Source organism: Eublepharis macularius, chromosome 5 (genome assembly GCF_028583425.1).
Source record: "Eublepharis macularius isolate TG4126 chromosome 5, MPM_Emac_v1.0, whole genome shotgun sequence".
Lineage (NCBI taxonomy): Eukaryota > Metazoa > Chordata > Lepidosauria > Squamata > Eublepharidae > Eublepharis > Eublepharis macularius.
This window is the reverse complement of record NC_072794.1, coordinates 110,090,961-110,117,035: the sequence shown is the minus strand read 5'-3', so window position 1 is coordinate 110,117,035 and position 26,075 is coordinate 110,090,961. Positions and strand designations below refer to the sequence as shown.

Genomic DNA, 26,075 nt, shown 5'->3' with positions numbered 1-26,075 from the left:
GAGCACTAGTGGGAGAGATTACACTGTGCTAATATATCTTACCTAGGGTGGCTCAGAGTACAGCTGCAAGCGCACTCTCAAGACCTGCACTCTAAAACTGTAAGCAAAACATACCAGCACAATACCCTGTTAGTATCACAGCTAAGCACATCACATGCTGCCTGAAAATTTCACAGCGGTTGTATTCCCTGAAGCACTTTCGTATCTGGTGTTTTGAGAATGCGATTATAGCATAGCATAAGCTATTATAGCTAAAATTTGTTGTATTGTAAATAATTACATAGTAGGAAAAATTCCTCCTCTGGCAGGTGAATTGACTAAGTGTCAGCTAATAATTGTTTTCCAGACTCTAGTGACTAAGATTATATAATTCTTGAACAAGCAGGAGTGAAATTTCTTTCAGGTCTTTCATTTTGCACTTGAATAGGTTAACTATCTGCCTCTGTCTATGGGCGAAGTTCCATGATGTGGTGAGAAAAGCCTCAGCTCCAAAGCTTTAAAAAGATAACAATATTTTACATAGGTACAACACTGTACTGTAAGCTTATATTAACCAGAAATGCAAGAACCTTTCCCCTTCAGATCATTATTTGCAGTCCCTTGCTTTTCTAAAAAAACACGTTTTTATTGCAAAAGAAAAATGTTTTTATTGTAGTCCCTTGCTTGAGTAAATTTTTTTGGTATTTTTTATTTTCAGCTTCTTCCCACTGTTTTGTGGCAATATGCTGCTCTTCCTATTTCTGGATTCATAGGCATGATGGCACCAATTTCAGCTGCTGAAACTGGACAGGTGTGCAGCACAGCCTCTGAGGTGCATCTTTCAAAATGCATGCATCAATGGGGAGCCAGGATGAGCTACAGCTCCCTAGCCAGACACTCAGGTGCAAACCCAAGTTTCCTGCCATTTAATGTACTAACATTTGGGATAATTAGTGATTATTATAATTATATATATATAATTGTAACAATATATATATATTGTGTGTGTGTATATTATTTTATATTATTTTATATATATGTGTGTGTATATGTGTGTGTATATGTGTGTGTGTGTGTGTATATGTGTGTGTATATTATTTTATATATATATATATAAAATATATATATATATATATATATATATATATATATATATATATATATATATATATATATATATATATATATATATATATATATATATATATATATATATAAAATAATTGGAGAGAGAGAGAGAGAGAGCCAAGTTGAGCAGAGAGGTAGTGATATCAGACATCAGGGCAAAGAAAGATGGTAAAGAAGTACTTTAAAAAAAGTTTAAACAGTAAACATAAGCAAAATATATAAGAGGTACTGAAGGGGGGAAAGGTTATAAAGATAATGTGGCAGAGATTTATTAGGATGAGAAGCACATGAGTAAGAGAGTCAGGGTTACAAGTAGAGATGGGCACGATCGGTATTACGATTGGAAAATACCCCCGATAATGGCGTTCCCGCCATCGGGCCCCGGCTGATCGGTGCCGTCCACGGCAACAGATCCAGAGGTCGGGGGGAGGGGCGCTTGTTCGGGTCGAACGGTTTCTGTTCGGGATGCAGACACTCTGGCGCCAGCAATCTATTGCCCTGGCAACGGAGCCAGGGGAATGCCTGAGCTGTGTTTCCCCTCCTTCTGTCGCCCTGGAAACGCAAATGGAAGCCCAGCTTTCCTTAATCAGCAGGGCTTCCTTCCAACCACGGAGCAGCAATGCACTCACCAGTTGGGAGAAGAGACCCAGGGGAGGGAAGGGGAAGGGGGTGTTCTGTAGCCATAGGCACTCCAATCTCATCCCTGCAAACCCTGAGAGGCAGCTCTGATGGCCAAACACAGCCCTCCTGCATTGGAGAATGGGACCCAGGCTTATAAATAGCCACGTGCTCCAAGGCTGGGTTTCACTTTCTGCTAGCGGTGGAGTGGGACAGAGCTGTTGTTTGCCGCTTTTGGAGAGAGAGAGAGAGAGAGAGAGAGAGCGAGAGCGAGAGCGAGAGAGAGAGAGAGAGAGAGAGAATACAATTGTGCTGGGCTTTAGTGGCACCACCCACTGTTCCTGTATCTCTGGGAACAGCGGGGTGCCCTCCCGCTTTGGCCTCCCCAATCCCCGATTGGAAACAGGAGTTGATCGGTTTGGATCGGTGATTCGGGGTTGTCGCCGGTGCGGATCCATGATCAGCTTGATCGGTATTCTTTTTTGGATTGTGCCCACCTCTAGTTACAAGTACACCTGTGGGGCTACAAAGAGAAGAAAATTAAGGACAAACTAGATGAGATGGAAGGAGATGTTGGTTAGTCTCTTCACCTTTTAAAAGGTCTAAACAACTGGGGGCAAGGGAGAGAGAAAGTGAATTGACTGAAGGGATTGCTGGCTGAAAGAAGCATTTAACCCATCTTCCTCTCAATTCTTCTAATTTAAATTTGCTATTTGCCCTGCACAGATAAACTATTGCTCTTCCTTCTGTGAGACAAATAGCAGCAAGGGGAGAGGGGATTGAGGTCTAGAAAACAGTACTGTTTCCTCAACCCACTCCCCTTCCTCTCCCCTCATTTATTTATATTTATTTATTATAACATTTTTACCCCACCTTTTCTTATAGGTCAAGGTGGCTTAACAATAGCACATTAAAAACATTTACATTTACAGCTTTGACTTTTAAAAGAATCCTGAAGGAGCCCTAATTATGCTTTTCCTACCAACACACCTAGTTTGGCCCTGAGTACTGTGGTGTGCAGACAGATGAGGGCATAAAGAGAGGGGGGGAAAGCATGCTATGATGTGAGAGCACTATGAGGTAGGGAGAGAAAAAGTTTAACAGTACTCTTTTACTCCTGATACTGTATCTTAGCAGAAGTGAAGGAAATGGGACTGGGTATCATGTTGCATGGGGAGAAGCATGCTATACAGGATGCATAAAAGGAAACAAGTTTAGGCAAAAATTATATTGAATTAAAAATGGGACAAAAATAACTTTCCACTTTTAATTTGCAGTATGGACTTCTTGATTTAACAAAATGTGCTTTATTATAATAAAACATGACCCTTAGGCAATTTGTGAGGTCACCCCTGTTACAAATCAGGACAGACACAAAAAGGCACTAGCCATTTCAAAGAATTTGTTGCTTAAATATGCAAGAAGAATGAAGGGAGCTTTGCTTCCTATATTCCTGATTCAGTTTCTTAACACGTAAGTAGAAGTGGAGGAAATGGGATCAGGCACCATGTTGCATGAGTTTGGACATCTTTCTTCTGTGTGGATTCAGTCTCCCACGTGGATTCAGTCTCCCACAGTGTATACACAATTCTCCAGCTATGTCATACATACTACTGGGAAAGCAGACGAGCAGTAGTACAATTAAACCAAAATCTTGGGTATGCAACTTGAATCTTGGGTGTGCTGTTTAATGCAAGTCATCTCATCCTCTATTTAGTAGTCACACTTATTCTTAGGATCATGCACAGATCTTGAAAATTATTGCGAACGACATTAACCTCATACCGTAAGTACCAGTTGTTATGAAGGCTGGGAAATAACTGGTCATCCCTGCCTCGCCCAGCCCATATACAAGGGCCCTGCTGTTGTTTGTTGTCCTCCTAAGGTGAGGGAGGAAAGGAAAGATAGCAACAAAGAAGCGAGTGGAGTTTTTTTCCCATTTGCTTCATAGCTTTTAGACTCATTTTCTGAAGCCCAGTGTGTTCACATGCTTCACCAACATGGCAGGATTTACATGCAAAACTTGTAAAGGAGATAAAATGTGACAGAAAAACAAGACTGTTTGGCCTATGTTGAATTTAAACACTTTAGGATTAGAAATATCTCTCAGTTTGTATCTTCGGCGATTGTGTAATAGGGATACGGGCTGCGGTTCCATATTCTGATATAGTTAAACAAACAAAAGGAGCAGTCACGGGCAGCAACTAACAGATCAACCATCATTTTGCCGCCAGGCACAGGTAGTCCTAGGCAGCAGCATCTCAGAATCACCAGGATCCTTGCCCTGCTCCTTCTATTTTAACAGACCCCATGAATGAATCCAGTGCCTCATCCTTGCAACTCCTGCATGCTACCACAGAAGAGCCATCTCTCCCCAAAGATATTACAGGCAAGCTAGGATTCCCAACATCCCCCTTGGAATTGTTCCATATTAATTCACTCCCTTCTCACATATGCTTGATGCCACCACAACCCCCTTTTTCACTCTCAGAAAGTAACTCACTTGTCTCATGACTTACATTCGCTTAATTGAGCAGCAAGCTCTGCTTGGCTGTTATCAGAGTTTGATGGCTACACAATGACTCTGGCTTCCTGTCTGAGCGAGCGATTGTATCAGGACTTGCGTGTGACACTTGCAGAATTATGTCATGTCTGGAGGATGGAATCTTATCAGGGCTCCCACTGAAAGCCAGAGATGCGCAGCTGCAAAGACATGGCACCCCCCCTGCCCATGCTAGAGAGAGACAGAGGGCACTCCCCTCAGCTCTCTCACCCTTCTCCTCTCTCTTGCATTCCAAGGAGGATTTGTCTCTTCTGCGCTCCAGCTCTAACTGGATGCATAACAGAACAAGAAATGGGCAAGCACACAGATTGAGGCCTCTTTTTTCTTTTAAACTAAAAGGCAAAACTCCGGGCTACTTCACAGAAAGCACACACATACACATATGCAAAATACACTCAAGCAGACTTTTGCATGTTAAGAAAAGCCAAGTTCGGTGTAGTGGTTAAGAGCAGCAAGAGTCTAATCTGGAGAACTGGGTTTAATTCCCCACTCCTCCACTTGAAGCCAGCTGGGTGAGCTTGGGTCAGTCACAGCTTCTAGCTCTCTCAGCCGCACCCACCTCACAGGGTGTTTGATGTTGTGGGGATAATGACATACCATAATAATGACATATAAATAGAATGTTATTATTATTATTATTCATACTTTGTAAACTGCTCTGAGTGGGTGTTAAGTCATCCTGAAGGGCACTATATAAATCGAGTGTTATTATGTTATTATTAAGTATACCATTAAGAAGTACAGTTATATGTTAAGAAGTATTTTCTGTCATGGAGATTCATCATCAAAAGGGTTTTTTAAGGCAGTGGTGTAATTTAGAGACTAATAAGACTGCTAGCTGCCAAAAGAGAGAGAGATAACAAGATGAATGATAAATAAATAATATGGATGAAAATAAAGATACACATCATCATCATTATTATAGCAGCACTCAAGATCACAATTGTGATCTATGATCACCAGCATCACATGTAAACTTGAAACAGAGGGAAATAACTCCTTCCTGTTGACTCACAGGGAACTGGCTTGAGATTTAACATTCCAAAATGAATCTGAATAGGCCACATGTGAATGAGTTGGTGCCCATGAGCCCTGTTGGATGCACAAGCTCTTTTTCTGGGGCAAAGATTTTCTTCATCATGTTCTCCTCTCTCTCTCTCTCTCTCTCACTCACACACACATACTCACACTCACTCACTCACACACACACACACACACACACACACACACACCCTGGGGTAAACTCCCAGTGCACTGGACAGCCAGTCTGAACTCTTGATGCACTGGGAAGCCAATCTTCTATTTGCTACCTGCAGCAAAATATAAGCCCCCAAGTTGTCATTAACCTTATTTTCTATTACTAGCATCTCTAGCTTCCTTTCTGCTTTTCCTGTAGCCAAACCACATAAATGCAGGTACAAACCTATTCTGTAACCTTACAAGGGAACAGACAGGTCACACGTTGCTGATACCCACTCATACTTTCTATGTCCCCATCTCAGAGGACTGAAAGATTCTTGTAAAGGATGGATCAGCGTTCTTTGCTGTTTTACCACCCATGAAGAAGTTTAACTTATTTTTAGTTGAATGAGTTAGAATGACAAGGCCCAGTACAGAGAGCAACATTAGCCAGGGACTTTCCACTAGCACTTTTTGCATTCAGAAAGCTGGCAACCATTAAACTCAATTTCTCCCCCGAGCCATAAAAGTAGTGAAAAATGGATGCAGAGTGATTTCCCCACATCTTGTATTGACTGAACAGTGCATTTGTGCACAGTGCATCTTACATGTAGCAAGTTCCAAATGTGAATGGGATGGGCAGATCCCAGAAGGGAGCAAGCTCTCCCTTCAATTACAGGGGAAGAAAGAATAACAGATGTACAGGTAACTCACACGTTAATTTACCTGCCTCAACCTAGATTTGAAGCCAGCTTCAAGTATATACAGTACACTACAGAAGACAGAGCAGCACTTTTTTAAAAAAATCTGATTCCTTCTCTGCCACAGTATCTGAGCACCTTACCATAAGTTCTATCTAATGCTAAGTGGAACAGGAAACTGAACTTCAGAACAGCATCATATAAAGGCAAGAATGACTAGATCATCCTTTCTTCCTAAAATGAAACAGTTGCTAACACATTCTAAACAATTCTTGTATCCAGTCATACTGCCTCCTTAGAAATCCTTAGAATGTGGTACTGAATAAAAGCCTTGATGTCTGTCATTGTATATTATAACATCTGCATAATTCCCAAAATTATGCCCCTAACCAGAATGCAGCCATGATCCTGCTCAGACATGCAGCTGCCAAGAAACTCATTGACTCCCATCTTCTGGAGTTTCTGTTAATAAAAGTAGCTCTCATTTTGCTCCCATTGTCCAAACCTAGCATTTTGAACAGGTTTCCTCATTAAAGACAACAGTATTCCAGGGAAAGGATGTGTGCACGTTGAAACTATGTTAAAATCTTAGGCTAAGCTTTACCTTCCAGGTAGCTGTGTTTCTCCTGAAGTAAGCAAACATCCGTGTGAACCAATTGTAGATTTCATTCAACGTTAGCTGCCTGTCAGGTGTCTCGAGGATAGCCTGCATTAAAAAGGAGGGAATTAATCCCAGAGCATCAGCCCAAGCAGTCCTGGTTAAGTGATTTGAAGGCAGAAGGAGCCAGAATACACAGCAGGGCTTTGTACATTGTGTTTTCAACACATGCTTCAAAGTGCTGGACTAACAACAAGTTCATCTCTGTTTCCCACTGAATGACTGGAACATCAAATGACGACTTGCATATGTGAAACAGCCATCACAGATCCAACTTCATAGATTTCACATTGCAGGCTGTCACCTCATTATCTTATATATTTTCAGTGAAGGCGGTTCATTAATTCCACGAGAATCAAGTAAGTGAACAAGTAACATGCTTACATGTGTGAATCAGTCCAGCTGTAGAACCCAGATACCATACTTACCCCATGGCTGCAGACCAAGCAGTAAACACCAGAATGGACAGGCATTATGAGCGGAACAGCCAATGCTTACTTTTAAAGAGAGGGAGCCCAAATGTTTGGAAACCACAGTTTTGGTATGTCGGATCTCTACTCTTTTACCCAAATACACTGCAGCTGGTTTGGTAGACACTTAACACACACATTCTGTATGTGTGACACCCTGTTCCCCTGCAGAAAACAAGACCTGGTGAATACTACCTAATCAAGCAAACACTGGATGGGGATTTGGCTCACTCTGCCCAAATTACAGTTAGCAGAAAAGACACTAACTACCATGTTGCAATGAGGGGATAGTAAAAGTGGGAGCTTCCCAAAATGTGGAGGAATAGAGCTGATTGGCTGAAACAAACTAGGAATTCCACCAGAACAATTTATGCTAGAAAGCACCTATTCGTTCCTCCACAGAACTAGATTGAAGCTGGTCTTTGCAATCTTATTCCCAATTATGTAGATCAAGACAAATAATTTCATCCTAAACAGGCTTACTCCTGTCTCTCTTCCTCCTAACCAAGGTCACTGAGTTGACAAAGGCAACAGAGAACAGATAGCCAGTTGATTCGCTCATCTGCTACCCAACAGGGAATGCTTCAGGCACCTGGCATCAATCACATTTGAAAAGAGCTTCCTTAGTATCGAGAAGATACCATTACAGGAATAGAACCACCAAAGGTATGAAAGAACATGAGAGAGATTTATAAAACTGCAAATAATGAGGACAAAGTGCACAGAGAATTAGTCTCTGTCTTGCAGAACACTAGAATTTGAGGTAATGCACTGAAAGGGAATAGATTCCAGATACATTGCAGCAGCTGCTTTTTGAAAAGCATTTCTTCATGCAGTGCATGTGAATTTAGTGCCACAAAATGTAGGTGGTGGCCACTAGCTTAGGTGGCTTTAAAAAGGATTAGATAAATTCACAGATGCCACTGTGAGATTTATTACCACAGAAGCCAAAAATGATTCCCAAATGAAGAACAACAGAGATTAGACTCCAGTATGCCACACTTGTGAGCTTCCAGGGGCATATACTTGGTGCTTGCTTGATTCTGGACTAAACTAGTCATTTGATAGAATTCAACATATCTATTAACTTACAAAATCATAGCACACAACACCGTTTCTAATTCTTGGGGAGGGAATGAGAAGGGAACATAAAGACATTCCTGCTCTTTTGTCTTATTAATGGAGATCACATGTTTTCACTTGGAGCAGTTTATCTTGGAAGCCCTTGCCATATCTCAGCTGACCAGTGAGGTTAACCTCAGAGAGCTGAAACAGTAGGAAGAGAACCCTGGAGTCATTCTAATTCAGTCTCCTTTGCATGGGCTTTAGAAGACCTCTAATACCAGAAAACAGGCAAGGAGTGATCTTAGTATTTTTCTCATCAGTATATTTGTCCATGAAGAATGAAGGCATATATTTGATCAGAGGGGAATAAGTGTTAGAACTATGGAAAACTACTACAGCTTGTTCTGTAAACTAATTCTACAGTTCACAGAATATATATACCTCAACAGCAAGGAATAGAAGCCATGCTCAGCAGAGAATTTAACATTTGTCAAAGAGATGCCACTGGCAGCTCTGGAGACAGAAAGCTGCAATTCCTCTAAGAAACTGTGACATAGTAAGTTCCACCTGCCATGCCTGAAAGCATAGCTGGTATGGACTGTTACCTATCAGCTTTGTTGTATGCACTTTGACAACAGGAAACTTGTGAAGGTATGCTATTCCTCTTAGGAGCCAGTGTTGCATAGTATCTAGAGTGTTGGGTTAGGATATGACAACCCAGGTTCTTCCATCTCTTTCAGCCTAACCTGCCTCGCAGTACTGTGAGAATAAGATGAGAGAATAATGTATGCCTCTCTGAGCTACAGAGCTGGCATGGTATAGTGGTTAGCACTGGACTAGGCTCTGGGAGATCCAGGTTCGAATCTCTACTCTGCCTTGAAGCACACTAGGTGACCTTGGACTAGTCACGCTCTCTCAGCTTAGCATACTGCAGGATAAATGAAGAACAGTAGAACCACGTTCATTTCCCTAAACTACTTGGAGGAATAAAAATGTTCTAAATATTTCAATAAATCATGAACATTGTGGTACAGGATGACCCACTACCAATGCTGTTTCTAAACTCCCATGAAGCAGAGTAGCAAAGGAGGTACCCTGTATCTGGCTTGTGCTGTATAGACAGAGCCCACTTTTATCCCTGCAAACTATGAACAGGTATTAATCAAATAAATTACATTTAAATGGAGACTTACAGGTTAGTGATTTTGTAGAAATTATTTTGGAATTAATTACTTTGCTGGGAAAGTTTTCAAAATTCCTGAAGAGAGTGAAGTGCAGTATCTTGTTGGTATGAGTTCAGCACATCACCGCCATTTTTGTTTATGAATGACTGACTCCCTTCACACCTCAACTCCTTGCATTTCTGGCTGAAGCATCTCTCATGTGGGGGGCCAGAGCAGTATCAGGACAGAGCTATAGAAATAAAACTAAATTGATTTCTAGTCTGAGGAAATCAGGAAGCTGTTAACCTAGTCATATAAAGGCAGACAAAGAAGCATTGATACCATATATTAAATCAGAAACAAAACTAGCAAGTCCTGGTCTCCAAGCCTGTGACCCCAATACAAAGCAGACCACAGAAGAAGAGTGCATTACCTATCCCTTTGTGCACTGTACTAGAATGCTTAGTGTTAATTATCAAAGGGGAGGAAGCATACACACACAGACCATCTGAATGCTCAGGGTCACATAGCGGTATGTTAGGAGAACAGGGTGGTAGAAATTCAATGTTTCACAAATGCCAGATTTGCATCCAGTCCACTGAACCAAATTCTACTTTTCAAAGTCCAAACAGAACAGCATTCTCGTCTATACCATGGCAACCTCAACAAGTCATCATGGCGTGTAGAATTCAAGTTGAGCGTCAGCATTGCTCAAAAGCCTACCCTTTCCACATCAAGCTGATGCACTTGAATATTCTCTGGAACAAAGCTTCTCACCTGCCGGATAAGTGAGGCATATGTGAAGGGGGGGCGGACATCGGCATTTTTGTAAAACTCATGATTCTGTGCAAGCTCTAGGAGGAAGAAAGACAGTTATCAAAAAAGCATTCTCTGAATGTACAGCTTAAAGGACAATTCAAACAAAAGCAAACAGATACCACTGTGACTTTCTTGGCTACACTTACCTGAGGAGATTGGCGTGCAGAATTTCTCTGAGTTCCTCCTGCGAATGGGTCCTACACTGTGTAAAGTGGATGAGCTGATGACAGAAGGACCCTGCCGTAGTGGAGTAATGGGTGCGGTAGCAGAGGTGGGGGGATGAGGTAATCCATCAGGGAAGGTATCAGAAGTGCTCTTAGAGAGGGTGGCGCTGGAAACCAGGTTCAGCTGCTCAACACAGGATGGGGAAAAGTTCATGGTTAGAACCACTTCAGGAAGCAAAAGCTTATGGGTAGACAGATAGTACTTTTTGTTTGCACAGAGTGGAACATAAACTGGGTCACATTCTGCAAAGTTGAATCTTGAAACAACAAGCTACAAAAAGTATGAAAAAACCCAAAGCAATGGCAAAAGAAACCAAACCTCAGGAGGAATAGCTTTTAGGGAGGTCAAACTTTATATTTTTTATCTCACCTAAGTTTGCAATTGCAAATGGACCAGGAATAAAACATGGCAGTGCAAAAGAAAAGTGTCAGTATTTTCATAAGGAAGCTAAGAATAAAACATTTTTGAAACAGCAGGCTTATTTGGATAGGGAAAAAAGCATTTGTAGTGTAACAGAGTACTGACATTATCTCAGTAATCTTTACAACAAGCTTAATATTGATACCATGTGCTGCAGATGGAGGCATTTATTTTATAAAATTTCTATGCCACCTCTCCAGTGAACCTGTCTGATCTGGCTCACAATTAATAAAAACATAAAACATGATAAAAGTATTAAAACTCATCATTCAAAACAGAACACAATATAAAACAACATAAAACAGAAAGCCGCTTAAAATTGATCTTAAACACTCTCAGGCTGAAAACAGACTATTGATGTTAAAAAGATCAGCTCCTTAGTTAAAAGCCTGGGTAAACAAACAGTTTGGTCTGGCATCTTTAAAAAAAGTAGTGTAGGCACCAGGTGGGCCTCAAGAGCCAGGGCACTCCATGGGGCAAGGTGCCACTGCTGAAAAAGCCCCGTCTCTGCTTGCCACTTGTCTTATCTCTGAAGGCCAGGGAACACAGGGTAGGGCTTCTGAGGAAGGTCATAGCTGGCAGGCTGGACTATAAATGTAAATGTGCCTAGAAATAAAGCCTTAATGAGTTCATGGCTGAACTTACAACTTCCAGGCCCATGGCTCACACTCTTAACTACACAATATCTGCCATGGAAGCAATTGCCCAAACCTTCAAATAACTTTCAAACCAAGCTTGTTGCAGGAAGATGGTCAGGTCACTGCTAGTGCTTTCACTTAAGAAATAAAATGTATGGTATCACAATAAACATTTCTGAAAAAATATTGAATAAATGCTGCTTCAGCAGAGAGTACCACACCCAGTATGGTACTAGAGTAATCCATAGCTATGTTCCAGCATTGGCAGACCAGGATAAGCTTTTGGTGCTTTCCAGAGACTACATGCGATTCTACTTCTTACTAGAGCCAAAAGAGACAGTGGTAATCATACACAGAAACATTGCAGGACATAAGCATAGGAAAATGTGAGCTAACAGCCTAATATTTCAGCAAGTTCCCTGGGGTTAGGAATGCAACTCTGGGCAATGATGGGCATGGATTTGCTAACTCCCTTCCTCAAATTACAGCCACAGATGCTTTCCCAGGAACGGGAGGGACTTTCAGAAGCCACAGAGGAAAAGTGGGGGAATAAGGAAGACATATTAAATATGTTGTTAATAATGTAACTTCTTCCAGCAGGGTCACACACTGATGTGAACAAAGGAGAACAGGACCTCTGGAGGGCACAGATGTAGTGCATCAACAGCTCACTTTTCTTGAGATAGGTGTTTGTCACAAATGGGTTGGAATGTCTGATAAGACACTAAGACAGACAATGGATCAGGAAGGAACTGATGGCACATCCTGCTGGGAAGAGAACTCGTCTAGGGATAATTTGTATCAGCTTTAATTTCCAAACTGGCTGTACTGTTTTCAGTACTTCCAAACCCCAGATGCGCACTGCTTTCCAGCTCTCACTGGCCTCCACGACAATCCATGCAGTCAGCAGGACAGAAACAAGAGTAGTGTAATCTGTAAGGATTTTCAAACTGAGCACAAGTTTGGCATGAGCACGACCAGCCTTCTCACAGACTACTCTCTGCACATCTTAAGTTTGTGTGCTACAGCAGTTCTGCCAGCATGAACATCCACTGTCAACTATGTTACATTTAGGATGCCTCGGTCTGGTTTCATTCCGTTAGTGATTCTACTCCCCAGGAAGCAGGACTAGATCACAAAACTATGCAGTTTTAGAATGTCGTGTGGAGATGGGAGCAGAAAGCCTAGAAGAGCATTTGGAAGCTACAGCTAGATGAAAGGGTTAGCTAACTGGCAGCCAGCCAGCAGTATCTGGCTGGCACTGTGATTTTACCTTCCATGATCCCATCAAGAGCTAGTGGCTGATTCCGCACACATTGGATAATGCACTTCCAATCCTCTTTATAGATCATTTGGAATGGATTTTTTTGTGTGCGCAACAAAAAATCCACCTCCAACGATTGATAAAGTGCATTGAAAGTGCATTATCCAATGTGTGCAGAATCAGCCAGTATGTGTTAGAACTGTAGCAGAGGGGAGGAAGAAGGGGATGTTAGTAGAGGGGATGGAAGAAGGAAGACAATACCAGGTTCAATGAGAGCAGTAACATCTTGATTTCCTGCCCTCATATCATAATCCCCCTACTCCAAGGCCTAGTGGCTCCTATGTACTCCCCAGGGAGTAGCCCCCTTGTTACTCTTAACCTGGCAAACATTATCAAAGCTGTGACTGGTCTAGCTCCCAGCAATTTCTGCCAGAAGATTGGTAGTCCAGTTTATAATGCATATAAACAACCTAAGACAGTACAAGAGGGGGGAAAACTAGTTTGGGAATAACCAGAGCATTACTCACAGGCTGACTGAAGGGTTTTGGCTCTGAAGGTCTCATATGGAGATGGGCCATCATTGCCTGGAGACGCTCACTCTCTTTAGCTAGCTGTGGAGAAAACCAAGCAAGAAGTTTTTGTTTGGAGGAAGCTTATCCCCTGCAATGGGCAATTCACTTAGCCCACATACTTAGACAAGTGTCCTGGGCGACAGTTTCCCTAATGATCAAGCCCTTGAATGGCTCCTATCCATCAGTAGAGCAATGTACACCTCCTTCGCTTGCTCTATCCAGCCTCAGTGTGCACATGCCATCCTCTGTCTTGCCTAACATTTCATATGCACAATAATTTGACAGCACAGGGCTGTTTCCTTTAGCTCTTGCTGTGCTCTGTTCTTAGAGAACTCCTTTAAGGGGAAAGCTGCCATCTACCCTAATTCTCCAATAACACTGAATATTCCTGAGAGCCAAGAACCTAGCTATGGTATCACATTTCCAGACATCTAAGGAGCTGCCTTTTCCTGTTGGATATCAAGATCACAAAGCATGGTGGTGCTTGCTTCCTGCTTTACAAGTAGTATCATAGCAACAGTGGTGATCTCGCAGTAAGGGAATCATCCGTAAGTGCATGGAAGCAGAAGAACCACTGACAAATGTAGTCATGTACAGAGCTCAACCCTCCCCAAATGTCTTTCACCCTCTGCCTTTTCCTCTATTAGATGGTCTCCACACATCCCAGGTATCAGAAGAACCCTTATCTAGCAATCTGAGTTGCTGGATTACTTCTCCTACCTTTCCTTGCTCTCTCCTGCCTGTCCCTATCCCTTTGTCCTTCCCATACACCTGTTTTCTGTGAGCCTGTCAATTGTATATATTCCCGATCTCTTCTCCCACTACATTACACTTTTCACTCAACACTCCCATCATCCCTTTCTCAACCCACCCACTCACCTGCCCATCCATCTTTCCAGATGTGCAACATTGCTTTAATTGCATGCTCCTAGGATGTGTGTTTATTTCGCAGTGTGCGGAGAAGGGTGAAATATTCGTTGTGGCACAGGGAGAGCATCTGAGTGCTGCAGCAGCAATGGGATCTGACACCATCTCCCTTTGTGTCACCTTGCCTTTCTGAGGGCTCTCCTCAAACTTAGCCTCAGCTGCTCCCTGACCTGATGGGCCCCTATGCAGAGTCTAGGACACCCAAAGAGGGTATTTTCTACCCTCTTCACCCTCACAGCTTGAATCCCTCCCTAGAACAAAAGGAAGAGGGATGGTGAGCCAGGAGTTAAAAGGCAGCAGCCGACATTGAGTTGGCTGAAAGTTTGAGAGGCTCTGATGCAAGGACGCTCTGGCACTGTCGTGGCTCTCATTAGAGCTGACAGATCCACTCTCGTGATGCAGGCACTCTTGCTGTCGACACAGCAGGAGCTCTGCAGTGAAAACTTTATAATTGGGAGCTCTGGTGGCAGCTTCTCCTCTTCACGCATGGAGCTTTCTGTTGTCTTCAAGATTCACTCCCCCACACTCCCTCTCTAAGCTCCAGTAATTGCTTTCAACCTTTTGCTTTAGTAAGTATTTGGAACAGGATAGAATCACACATCTTGACTCAGGGTATGTAACTATCTTAACTCTGTTTTTGAGTGGTGCACTACTTTTTTTTTCTTTTTTTGCATGTTTGCTGCATTTGCTTCTAGGCACACTATTTGCAACCACTGGTTGAGTTTAGTTTCCAACAGAGGCTGCCAGAGCCCTGGATTATAGCTGCGTAGCACTTTGGCATTCTCCTTCCTCTTCCACTAACCTTGCTGCTGCAGAGTCATGTTCTAGAGAAAAGTGTTCTTTTCATCCTTACAGTACTTTGCACTTAATTTTGCAACATGGGTAAAAAGAACCCTTTGCCCCATCCCTCCAGAATCTATCATGGAAGTATCACTTTTGACAATTCTTAAGAGCTAAAACAGTCTGCAAAAAATAAGTGGCATTACCACTTTAAATCCTATGAAAAATTATGCATCATAGACTACTTGCTGATTTAACTGGTCCTATATAAAACATCCATAGATGCTCCCTATGTGCAAAGTCTTCTTTTATACTCTAATGTAGTGCCCCTCTTTGATTTAGCAATGTTGCATCTTCCTGGAACTTATTTACAGTCACTCTTGAGCCCAGAACTAGACATTATGGGATCTCTGTAGCTGCTGCTGAAAATAGAAGCCCTGCATCTTCATCCCCTCCTCTTCTCGCTCTTCGCTATATCCAGTAATAGAAAATCCATTATGTGATGCTGCATTGCTACAAAATTCCTCTTTTTGCTAACAGACAACAAAGTGGAGTGGTTGGAAGCGAGGAAATACACAGCATGGTGAGATTACTAGGTGTTATGCAGGTGAGTGGATCCCAAAATAAGAGACCTAATGGAAGAAATGTTGCTTATACTCTATTGAGCTGATTTTCACAATGGTTGCCAGTTTTAATAAGTATCATGCCATCAGTCTAGTTTGGATTCACGTGTCTCATATTATCTCTGAAGCTGTGAGGGGGAGAAACAGATTCCTCTAAACAACTTGGCTTGCAAGACAGGAACAATGAAGCCCATTCAACATTCATAGTAGAGTGTTCAATGACAACACAAATATAGCCCACCCATTTTGTTTTGCTTGTATTAACTTCACAAAATTCTCTCTTCCCTTTCCACGCCTTTGATTTTACCAGTGTACCACAGATTACTATCCACCATGTGAGCAGTACTAACCGATCACTAGTTGCCCATGTTCGCAGTCAGGTGAAGAAATGAAATGCAAACCAGATGGTACAGAAGCTTCTCTCCTATGGAAGCTTTCATCACTGAATCATTCAAAGAAGTTCAGCTGTGAATCTGGTTGTTGTTGGCTGTATCTAAATTTAAGCTTCTTTTCTCCATACGATCATGAGAATGAGTGTGGCAGAAAAAAGCTCAGTTGTGGGACAGAAATGGAGTTAGCTGCTTTAGTGGATGATCTGCATCTATAGTTGTTGATTGTTCACTACTGATTCTTTTAGACCTTTCAGGGACCTTTGATAAGACTGACAATGCCATCTTAAAAGCTCCCTGATATTGATTCATTCAGGACTTGGGCTTGAACTTGGATTGAGCTGAACATGGTTCAATTTACACACTCACCTGTATTTCCAGCTGTTGTACCACTTGCATTTGAACTCGACACTGAGCGGTGCTTCGGTCATCAAGTGCATGTTCTGTATTGAGGTGTCTAAGAATAGAAGACAAAAGTTCTAAGATTTAGCATGAGCAGTTCTCATAGCACATAACCCTTCTCCCACTTTGTCAATACATTACAATTCTTTAATATGTTAGCTAAGAGCTGGGCTGTTTCCAGATGGCTTACCTGCCTCCGGAACGTCATGCCATGTTGCGGGGAAAACGCGAAATATCGCGTTTTCTTGCGCGAGTTTTGCGTGACATCGCGCAAAACTCGTGCAAGAAAACGCGGTATTTCGCATTTTCCCCGCAACATGGTGCGACGTTCCGGAGGCAGGTAAGCCATCTGGAAACGGCCCTGCACTGCAGTTGAAAATCTGCTATGAAATTCTTATATTTCTTCATTTGTTTATCACATTTGTACCTGACAGAGAGCTCGGGGCAGTGCACATGGGCATACCTTGTTTTATCACCATGAACATTCTAAGAGATAGGCTGAGGCAAGAGACAGCAACTTGCCCATGACTCAGTGTTGAGCAAGGATTTGATCTCTGATATCTCTGATCCTAATCTAGAGCACTGGCATGGCCAGATATATGTTGGGGGAGGACAGAGAACACATGTGTAATGCAGATAAACCATGCTGGCAATATGTATACACATAGTAAGATCAATGTGTAGATTATTTAAAGTCTGAAGAGAAAGAAACAAAATTAGGAGGAAAGGAGTCACAGAAAGATAAAGTGATGTGCTTACACTAGCAGCAAAAGAATTCTGTGCTCCTATGTGCCAGTTCTTCCACTGTATTTAAGATTGCCAAGAGAGATCGGTTATAAGGACACAAAAGGCAATTTCCCCTATGTATTCCAGCAGTATTCCATTCTCTGCTGAAGGCTCACCCCTTTTTGTCCATTTTAAGCTCCATTGCTGCCAAGCTTGCATCCTAGCTGAAGCATCATAGCAGTTTTCTAAGTCTAACAAAGCCAGAAGAAGTCCAAATTTTAAATCGTATTTCCAAGTTTGTATTTTTTAGTTTTGAATTTAAGATTTATTAATGCAAACCAGTAAACCTGAGGTAGTGCAGGGAATAAAATAATTTTATTTCAGTAGGTTATTTCTGTTAACTAGGGATATGCATTTGGATATTTCTGGTCTGAATCTATATCTGAAAAATACCTTACTGGTTTGGATATATTTGGGTGTCCTGGTGATATTCAGGAAATCCCAGGACATATTTGGAGCCAGCATTTTATGGCTCCCAGGACAGTTTTTCTTCAATTTCACAGTGTGACTGGATCAGTGTCTTCTTGCCAGGTCTTGGTATTAAGCTTGCCAGGTTGGTTTCGAGTCTCTGGTTTAAAAGTGATTTGTTTGGTCCTGCAACTGTGTCCCTTGCTTAAGTTGGTTTGCCTTGGATTCTCTGGCTTGACATTGTTTGTGCTGAGCTTGCCTCATTGGACTGTGGTTCCACTGCAATTCTAAGGTTTGACATTGGCTCTGTTGGGCTTGCAGTGATGTCTCTTGCTTAAGATTTGGCTTGGATTCTCTGGTTCTATATTAGTTGTATTGGGCTTGCTGCATTAGCCTATGGTTCTGCTTGGATTCTTTGATATGACATTGGTTGTGCTGGGCTTGTTGGTTCCATTAGTTCAATTTGGGAGACTTTTGGCCAGTGGTTGCTTGCTCTTCTGTGTTTGGCTATTGGCTTCTTTGCCCTCAAGAAATCATGGAATTTTCGTCTCCACAGGAAACAATGAGGACAAGTAGGATGGCTGGGGGCACCTTGTTCAGAGCCAATGGAACTGGAACCCTTGATCCAATTTACTTGAAACTTGAGGGGGGTGGTCTTTAGTGGACAGGCAGGAATAGGTTCCCTGAGATTTTGCTTGAAAAAAAGCTACTCCACCCCACCCTGCTGCCTGCCAAAGATTCCCTATAGGGAACAATGGACACCAAAAATTTCAGAATTCCAAAAAACCCAAATCTGAATACTGCAACAGTATTGTGGACCTATATAACCCAGAATACAGCTATTTATGCCCTTCCTAGAATCCAAATCCAGAAATCATGTATTTTTTCCAGGTGCACAACCCTAATGTTAACAATATCCTAAGCAAAGTTTCCTTAAGATGCGTCATGAAGTAGTAGGATATGTCTGATTAATGTTGGAAGGATACTTCTGAACCAATCAAGCTGCTTATGGTAGCACAGCAACCCCCCCCCTTTTCACTTTTGCCCATCCACTTGCAAAGGTTAGGGTGGGCTCTGAAGGACCACAAAAGTCTCCTACTCATCTACCTCAAGTCCACTGTAGTTGGCACCTGTTGTCTAGTAACAGTTGCCTCTGGATAGTAGAGGGCAGGTGGAGGCTAGCAAGATTCACTGAAATACTCTCTTTGCAGAATAAAACTGAACACGCACATTAGACACGCAGGGGCTGTGTTTCTTGCCATCTCCAGCCTTTCCAAATGTCATTTCCAACCCCCACAACATTCTGTTCAAAGGCAGCAGGGTGGGTGGTGGAGGGGGGAAATGAGGTGAAGTGTATGTGCATGTGGAGGAGGGGGAGCATGTGTAGTGGCAAAGCATAGAAGGGAAAAAACGAACAGGCAAGAAAAGAAAACCCGTCAGTTTCATCTGATGTCTTTGCTAAAAATCCTGGCTACAAAGAGATCTAATTGCAAATGAACTAATTAAGTAAACCTCTGACGAAGCGTGAAAACAATTTGTTTGACCCTGACGCTAGCAGAGGGCTCTTAGACAGCGGAGTTAATCAGTCAGTGACAGAGCCCACAAGCGGTGTCAGCAGGCTGCCGTGCTGCCATCTGTTTCTCTCTAGTTTCAACCCCCCTTCCCTTTTTCCTAACATGTATGAGCTTAAACTTACTGGTCTGTCTCCTCTCCTCCACATACCCCATCATTTTTCTGGGTCCCAGTCAGCCTCCTTTCTTCTAACATACTCTCTCTAGTGGCCCTCTATCCTTCAATTTCCCATACACCTATGGTTCTTGTGAGAGCCAATTTGTGAGAACCATTTCTAACACAAAGGATGCAAGGGGAATCTAGCTCCATTTCAGAGATTGGGAACCAAGTAACAAGTACCAAGGTCGTTTTTTAAAAAAAGTCTAACTGTACCAGATGTCTCTATGTCAGTTGGGGCGGGGACAAAAATGGTCAACCACCTGCTCTGCAGAGATCAAATCTATTTTCTGACCTACCAAGATACACAAACCTACCAAATCACAGGTCTTCAATTTTGGGGAAATATCTCAGTGCTCTGCACAGATATAGTTAGATTTCATGATTTTTCCAGCACAACCAACCGAAGTTCTTATAAAAGATTTTTCTTTTTTGTGAATTTGAGGACTACAGCATGCGACACAAGGAGGCATAAGGGAAAGACCGGTAGGGCCAGAGAAGGACACCACCTACTTGACAAACTGTCCCAAGTCCTCACAGAGGGTTTCGCAACCTGGCCATTTACACTCTCCATGTCCATACAGAGGGTGAGAGCCAGGAGTATCCTCATGAGAAGAACTGCAAAGAAGGAGGGGGAAGGAGGATATAAAAAACATTACAGTCCAACTATACACTGGTAACACATTTGCTTTGTTGGTTGAAAGTTCATTCAGATCTCAGCAAAGCTCATTCAGATCACCCACACACCATTTATACTCACTGAACTGTCCCGATGCGGGTCCCCTAACCATCTGCACAGCTATTCTGGACTGTGTGCTCCCAAGATGCTAGAAACAAAATTCCTGCTACAGACCTGAAGGATGATCTTCCTCATTTCAATTCATTTTTCACCAACCAACACTTGAACTAAAACCTAGTTACATTGTGAATGGCTCTTACTATAAAATTATGCTGAAGTCAGAGAAGCACTTACAGCACATTGTTTCAAGACAATATTTGTATGGCCATTATAGGCAGATGTCAGAGGATACCATATTTGGAATTTGCTCGACATTTGCAACTTGAGGAGAGTCAAATAGTTGCTTTCATGACCTTGGCAGAGTTTAACTCAACATATCGTTATGGACATACCAACTATGGACAGAGTTTTGTTGTTGTTTTTACACCAAACAGTACAAACAGGCTTACTAGAATGCAGTTAACTTTGCAGTCTGAACGACTAAAACACAGTTTTTATACCAAAATGTTATTTGGGATGACGATGACATTTCTGCCTGGATAGAAATTATTATGATACAGTAAAATTTCTGAACATCTGTATATTGTTGCTGTAATTTTAATTATTAAAGCCTCTGGCATAAACAGTAAAGTCATGATAAGACATAATGGTGGCAAAGGATTCTCCTGTGCACCATCATACCCACTTTTTTTTCAAAGAACCTTCCCCAAACTTTTGTTTGACATAGCGTCATTAAAAAAGACGACAGAAGTTCCTGGGCAGATATCTAACTGCCTGGACTGGAAGAATCAATGCAGTACTTCTGATCTCTACAGTTTATATCTATTAGATGTTTTGTGCCGGTTTTGGTAGTCCACAAGGATCACAGGGGCATACAAACTGTGTAATTAGCACACAAGCATTCTGTCATGAGTACTGGGTTGTCCCATGGTCAAAATTTTTCTTCTTATTGTTCCTTGTTGAATTTTGAGCACAGAGTTGTTTGGATATTTCCTACTAAGTGTTTCACTATTATTTACCTGTGAAGTTGGTGAATGTTAAAAAATGTCATATCTAATGATGGGCAAACTTCACCTCATTCCAAATCATACCCAACTTGTTAGTTATGAGTACCATTCTCAAATGCTACAAAACCTCATTTTTAAATTAAATTAGTTCATAATTTAAAAAGAGCTTTGCGCTCGCACAGAATTAGTTTAAGTCTATTTTTATCTGATTCACAGACACTAATTAAAGCTCATACAGAGCTACACAAACAACCAAAGAGAGAGATTTTTAAAGCTCCATAAAATTCTGGGAAGCCCCGAAGTGTTATAAAGCCTTGGCGGGGGAAGGGGAGTTCTACAATTTCTGAGCTTGTGTGCTCAAGTTCCGAGAAACTTCTAGTTCCCAAACCAAATATGTATATGAAGTCTTTTATGTATTCCCTGTTAGTTATTCTCCTTTACCTGCCCCCCCATTTTCTTCTTCTTTTTAACTATTATCCCCACCCTACCAATTGCTCCAGTAACAGTGTGAAGCCAGGGATCTCCTCTGCGCCCAAGCATCAGAGTAACCTTGTGCTTGCCCACGATCCAGTTCAGCCTTGAAAACAATCCCTTGAGACTATTTAAAAAAAAATTGTCTTAGATGTTTCCCACAGAAGAATAGGGATGTGTAGTTTCCATATTGTTGCTGCGGCGGCTAACACACTACAGTAACAACAGGTCTTCCAAATGGCAGGTTTTCCCATTGTTGCCCCTGGCAAGGGCCACTCCTCCTACCTGCACCACCAGGGCTTTGTCAGTTTTTTAAAAAATCAACTATTGAATACTTTTAACAATATGTGTAGCAGGGTCTCTAAATTCCCAGTTTTTAGTTTTAAAAGTATCTAACCTATTTAGCCCCTTTCATTCTAGAAATATGCCTTTCCTTTTATACACCAAACTGGAGAGCCAGTTTGGTGTAGTGGTTATGAGCACAGGACTCTAATCTGGAGAATCAGGGTCGACTCCCCACTCTTCCACTTGAAGCCAGCTGGGTGACCTTGGGCTAGTAACAGTTCTCTGGAGCTCTCTCAGCCCCACCCACCTCACAGGGTGTTTTGTTGTCAGTATAATGATAACATACTTTGTAAACTGCTCTGAGTGGGCATTAAGTTGTCCTGAAGGGTGGTATATAAATCAAATGTTGTTATTGTTATTGTTGTTATATCTCCACAATGAAAAGGGAAAGAGAAGGGTTTAACAATAACAACAGCACTTATATACTGCTCTTCTAGACAGATTAGTGCCTCATCCAGAGCGGTGAACAAGTTAGTGTTATTATTATCACCACAATGCAGCTGGGAAGCTGGGGCTGAGAGAAGTGGTGAATGTACCATGAGGTTCTAGGGAAAAAAAACACTTTCCAATAGCCATCAAACCAGTAGCTAATAACCTATGTGGAAACATGGCAAATAACCTATGTACACACTCATTGCAGCTTTTATATATCCACAAACTTTCAATGCATATGTAGCATCTTTCTTTTCATTATGAGCAAACACAGAACATTTCAAGAAAATTATGCTCTCATAAAGTATGTGATCATTACAAGCCAAGCAAATTCATATTCTGAGCCAAGTAATTATGAATTTCATCAGCATCACTAACCTTATTTCACAAGGTGCTAAATTATGGGTGTGTTTGTACCAGTATGCTGAGAAAAAGGGGAGAAATTTTGCCAAGGGAGCCATTTTATACTAACATGTGGAAAGGTATCTACTTTATTCCATTTCCCAGTGGCTCAATGTTACATGTTAACATTAATTATGCTCAAGCTGCAATTCAATAGGCCTGAGTTTGTGGAGCCAATTTCCCCACTATCAGTGCCCCCAGTTGTAGTTTAAGCAGCTCCACATCAGAAGCAGGTACAATTAAAAATTTGATCCCATACCAGACAGCTGGCACTATATCAAACCACAGTATGAAAAATGTCACATCCACATATCTGAACAAGAGGCAAGGGCAGGCTGTGATGCTCTCTCAACTATCAGTGTAGCACTTCACCCAGTGGACTTGAGGTGCTCTTGTGAGACACACTACAGATTATCTATCTCATAGTTATGAGGCCCAGATAAAAGGCCTGTGAGCTTCTACCTGTCCCTCCTTTGTGCGAGCATGGCGTTCTGTCCATTGGGGAGAGGGTGATGGGAAATTGGAGGAGAGACCTTGGCGGCCGAAAACGAGGTAGAATTGGAGGTGTTGGTAGTCAGGTCAAGTCCCTCTTGCTTGATGTTGTCTTCTACAGGCTGAGTAGCAGTCACCTCTTTCCACAGCTGCTGAAGGTCTGATGGACAAACAGCTTCACACATGTTGGGGGGCAGAGCAGGAGAAAGCAGCAGAAGGCAGAAAAGAAAGAAAAAGATTAAGAAAAACAAATTCTCTAAACTCTTATCATAAAATTCATGATCGTGTGATTTTTTTTCCAGCTGGGGGAGAGCCCTGTTTATATTAGTCTCTAGCCTACTGGTAGTTCTCTTTATCGTTATTTACGTAATACTATTAATTGTGGTATTTCACAGGACTTTAAATCTTTCTGAAATGTAAAGCATGCATGGGCTGACTTCAGTCTTGCATACTTTGCTTATAAAAAGGGGGAGCAGCTCCATGGTCCAGTGGTGTGTTCTAAATTTACAATGCAGAAATGCACACTGAGGGTCTCTCAAGCAATCCAGAGTTTGCAGTCTTGTTGAGAATGTAAGAAGTGTGTTGCTGGATCAGACCATAGTCTACTTAGTTCAGGACTGTACCTACAAACACTACATGGTCCCAGAAATTGGCCAGTAATCCTCCAGTGCATTGTGGTCTACCTTCTGTTCACCCCAATGTAGAGGCTATATATTACACCATGCGCACATAGAAGAGGAGCAGATTTATAGGTCAAATGTTTCTTCTCTCCTGACTCAGAATCCTGCTGAAGTCTACTCAATAGGCTTACTCATAGGAAAGCGTTCTTAAGATTATACTGTTATGATGTCATTTACTTTACTTTGGTTGATTTTTTTTATTTGCCTTGCACCTGGGAGAAGAGCTATTTAGCAGAATAGAATTCAATTATCTTCTCCATCCAAGACAATAAAAGTGGATAAAACAATGAAGGTCAACTGTAATGTGTACAGGTGCCTTTGGATCTTTGAAATTCAAACCTCAGTGTCAAACTGATTTAGAGGTGTTGCATCATGCTGCTTAACATGACGTTTCAAATCACATGCACCAGCACACATCTTTAGGGAAAATTTTTAGAAGCACACAGTTCTCATGGTCACAAACAGTTGCAGACCTGGTGAATGTATCTCACTTTTGGCATTTCCTATACATCTACACAGGATGAAATGCAATACCAAGAAGCATACAACCCTTCTACTTGCTTGTTGCAACCTGAAGTTATGAGAAAGAACATCTGACACAACATAGTCATATAACTCCTGCCCAGAGCACAGCCATTTTATGTTACCTCATGCCTGCTGGAGCCAAAAGTTAAAATTTCCAAACAAAGACAACTGTCATACTAGTATGTGGCTGGAAACTGTTTGTATCTAGTTATTGTTATTTGATCAATGATTCTGTCAATGCGTTGCTTCCTGGTGCCCAGGAGACTGCAGAAGTATTGTGGATTCCACTCCTTCCCCTTTCCTAGCTCTAAGGGGTTCAAATTTACATATTAAATGTAATCAAAATACTGGGTTAATGGCATATTGCTCCTTGATTGAAGATAATGTATGGCTACTCTGATTAAACACTAAAGTGGAACTTAGTTGGCTGTTTACCCAGGCCATCTGGCTGTTTCCCTTATGTGTTCATAGTCACTGCAGGGCTAGGCCTAAGATTGTGAAGTATGTTGGCTCAGTATCAACTCCTGAGTCCAGAATGGCTTGTTTTAGCAACCCCCTACATGGGGAAGGCAGAAGGGTGGTGGTGGTGAGATTTGCTCAATGTCACAAGCTTTTTGTAAGCATGGTGCTATGTCCTATACAACGAAGAAACATGTCTGAAGAGGTATTTCCAACCATACATGGTTTTCATGCTACCATTCTTCCTTGGATTTGGCTAGCTAAATTATCACAATGCCTTTCAGAGGATCTGGTATACATTCTACATCAACATTGCTATGCCTTCACCCAAAGGATAGATATGAGCTGAATTTTGGTCATAAAGGTGAAATGAACTCAGATGCCATTGAAGTTACAGCTGAATATCAGAGCTATTTCTGACTTTCCATCTAAAAACAAAATGCCTGTACATCTTACAATACAGAACCGAACAAGCTTGGACAGATGACTGGTGACCCTGGGGGAGGGGGAGCTGTACTTAAATGCTCCTGTTATGACAACCAAAGTGTGTATGTTGTGAGTGGAGGGAGAAACCACTCCAGCGCGCGCGTGCGTGTGTGCGCGCACGCACGCGCACGCACACACACACACACCCTCTCTCTCTCTCTCTCACACACACACCCCTTAGGCCAATCCATTCAAAAAAGTAAATCTCAATCCCCCCCCCCCCGCCTCATTTAGCATGAGCTAGGTATATCTTAAGTCCAGGATCTGCTGCTTTCCTTATGGACTTCAGTAGCAGACAGAGGCACAAGATTTCTGCCCATAGCAAAGCTACTAGTCTGCTCACCCCCTCCTCCCAGACAGAAGCATCATCACATGGAAGATTCTTCTGATAGGTAATTACTCTGTTTCATTTTAAATACAAAATATTAAACACAGCATCTATTGTGTTAACATCAGCAACAAAGTGCCCCAGCATTCCCTGAATGTGAGATAGGACAAATGCCTTAAATTCTGATTTAATAATGATTTGCTG

At 41.9% G+C, this 26,075-nt stretch overlaps 1 protein-coding gene across 2 annotated transcripts in view; it reads right to left on the bottom strand.

Moving 5' to 3' along the window:
- FOXP4 (forkhead box P4) overlaps positions 1-26,075 on the bottom strand; it is a 163,355-nt gene that overhangs the window by 23,002 nt on the left and 114,278 nt on the right. Inside the window, exons 7-13 of one of the 2 annotated variants that reach the window (XM_054979224.1) lie at positions 23,364-23,553; positions 20,019-20,123; positions 16,551-16,638; positions 13,418-13,501; positions 10,490-10,691; positions 10,302-10,378; positions 6,773-6,874 (exon numbers count right to left, since the gene is read on the bottom strand). In XM_054979224.1, coding sequence (XP_054835199.1) covers positions 6,773-6,874; positions 10,302-10,378; positions 10,490-10,691; positions 13,418-13,501; positions 16,551-16,638; positions 20,019-20,123; positions 23,364-23,553 — 848 coding nt within the window. Of the gene's footprint in view, positions 1-6,772; positions 6,875-10,301; positions 10,379-10,489; positions 10,692-13,417; positions 13,502-16,550; positions 16,639-20,018; positions 20,124-23,363; positions 23,569-26,075 lie in introns of both variants that reach the window. The other variant, XM_054979225.1, reaches the window with a different exon arrangement.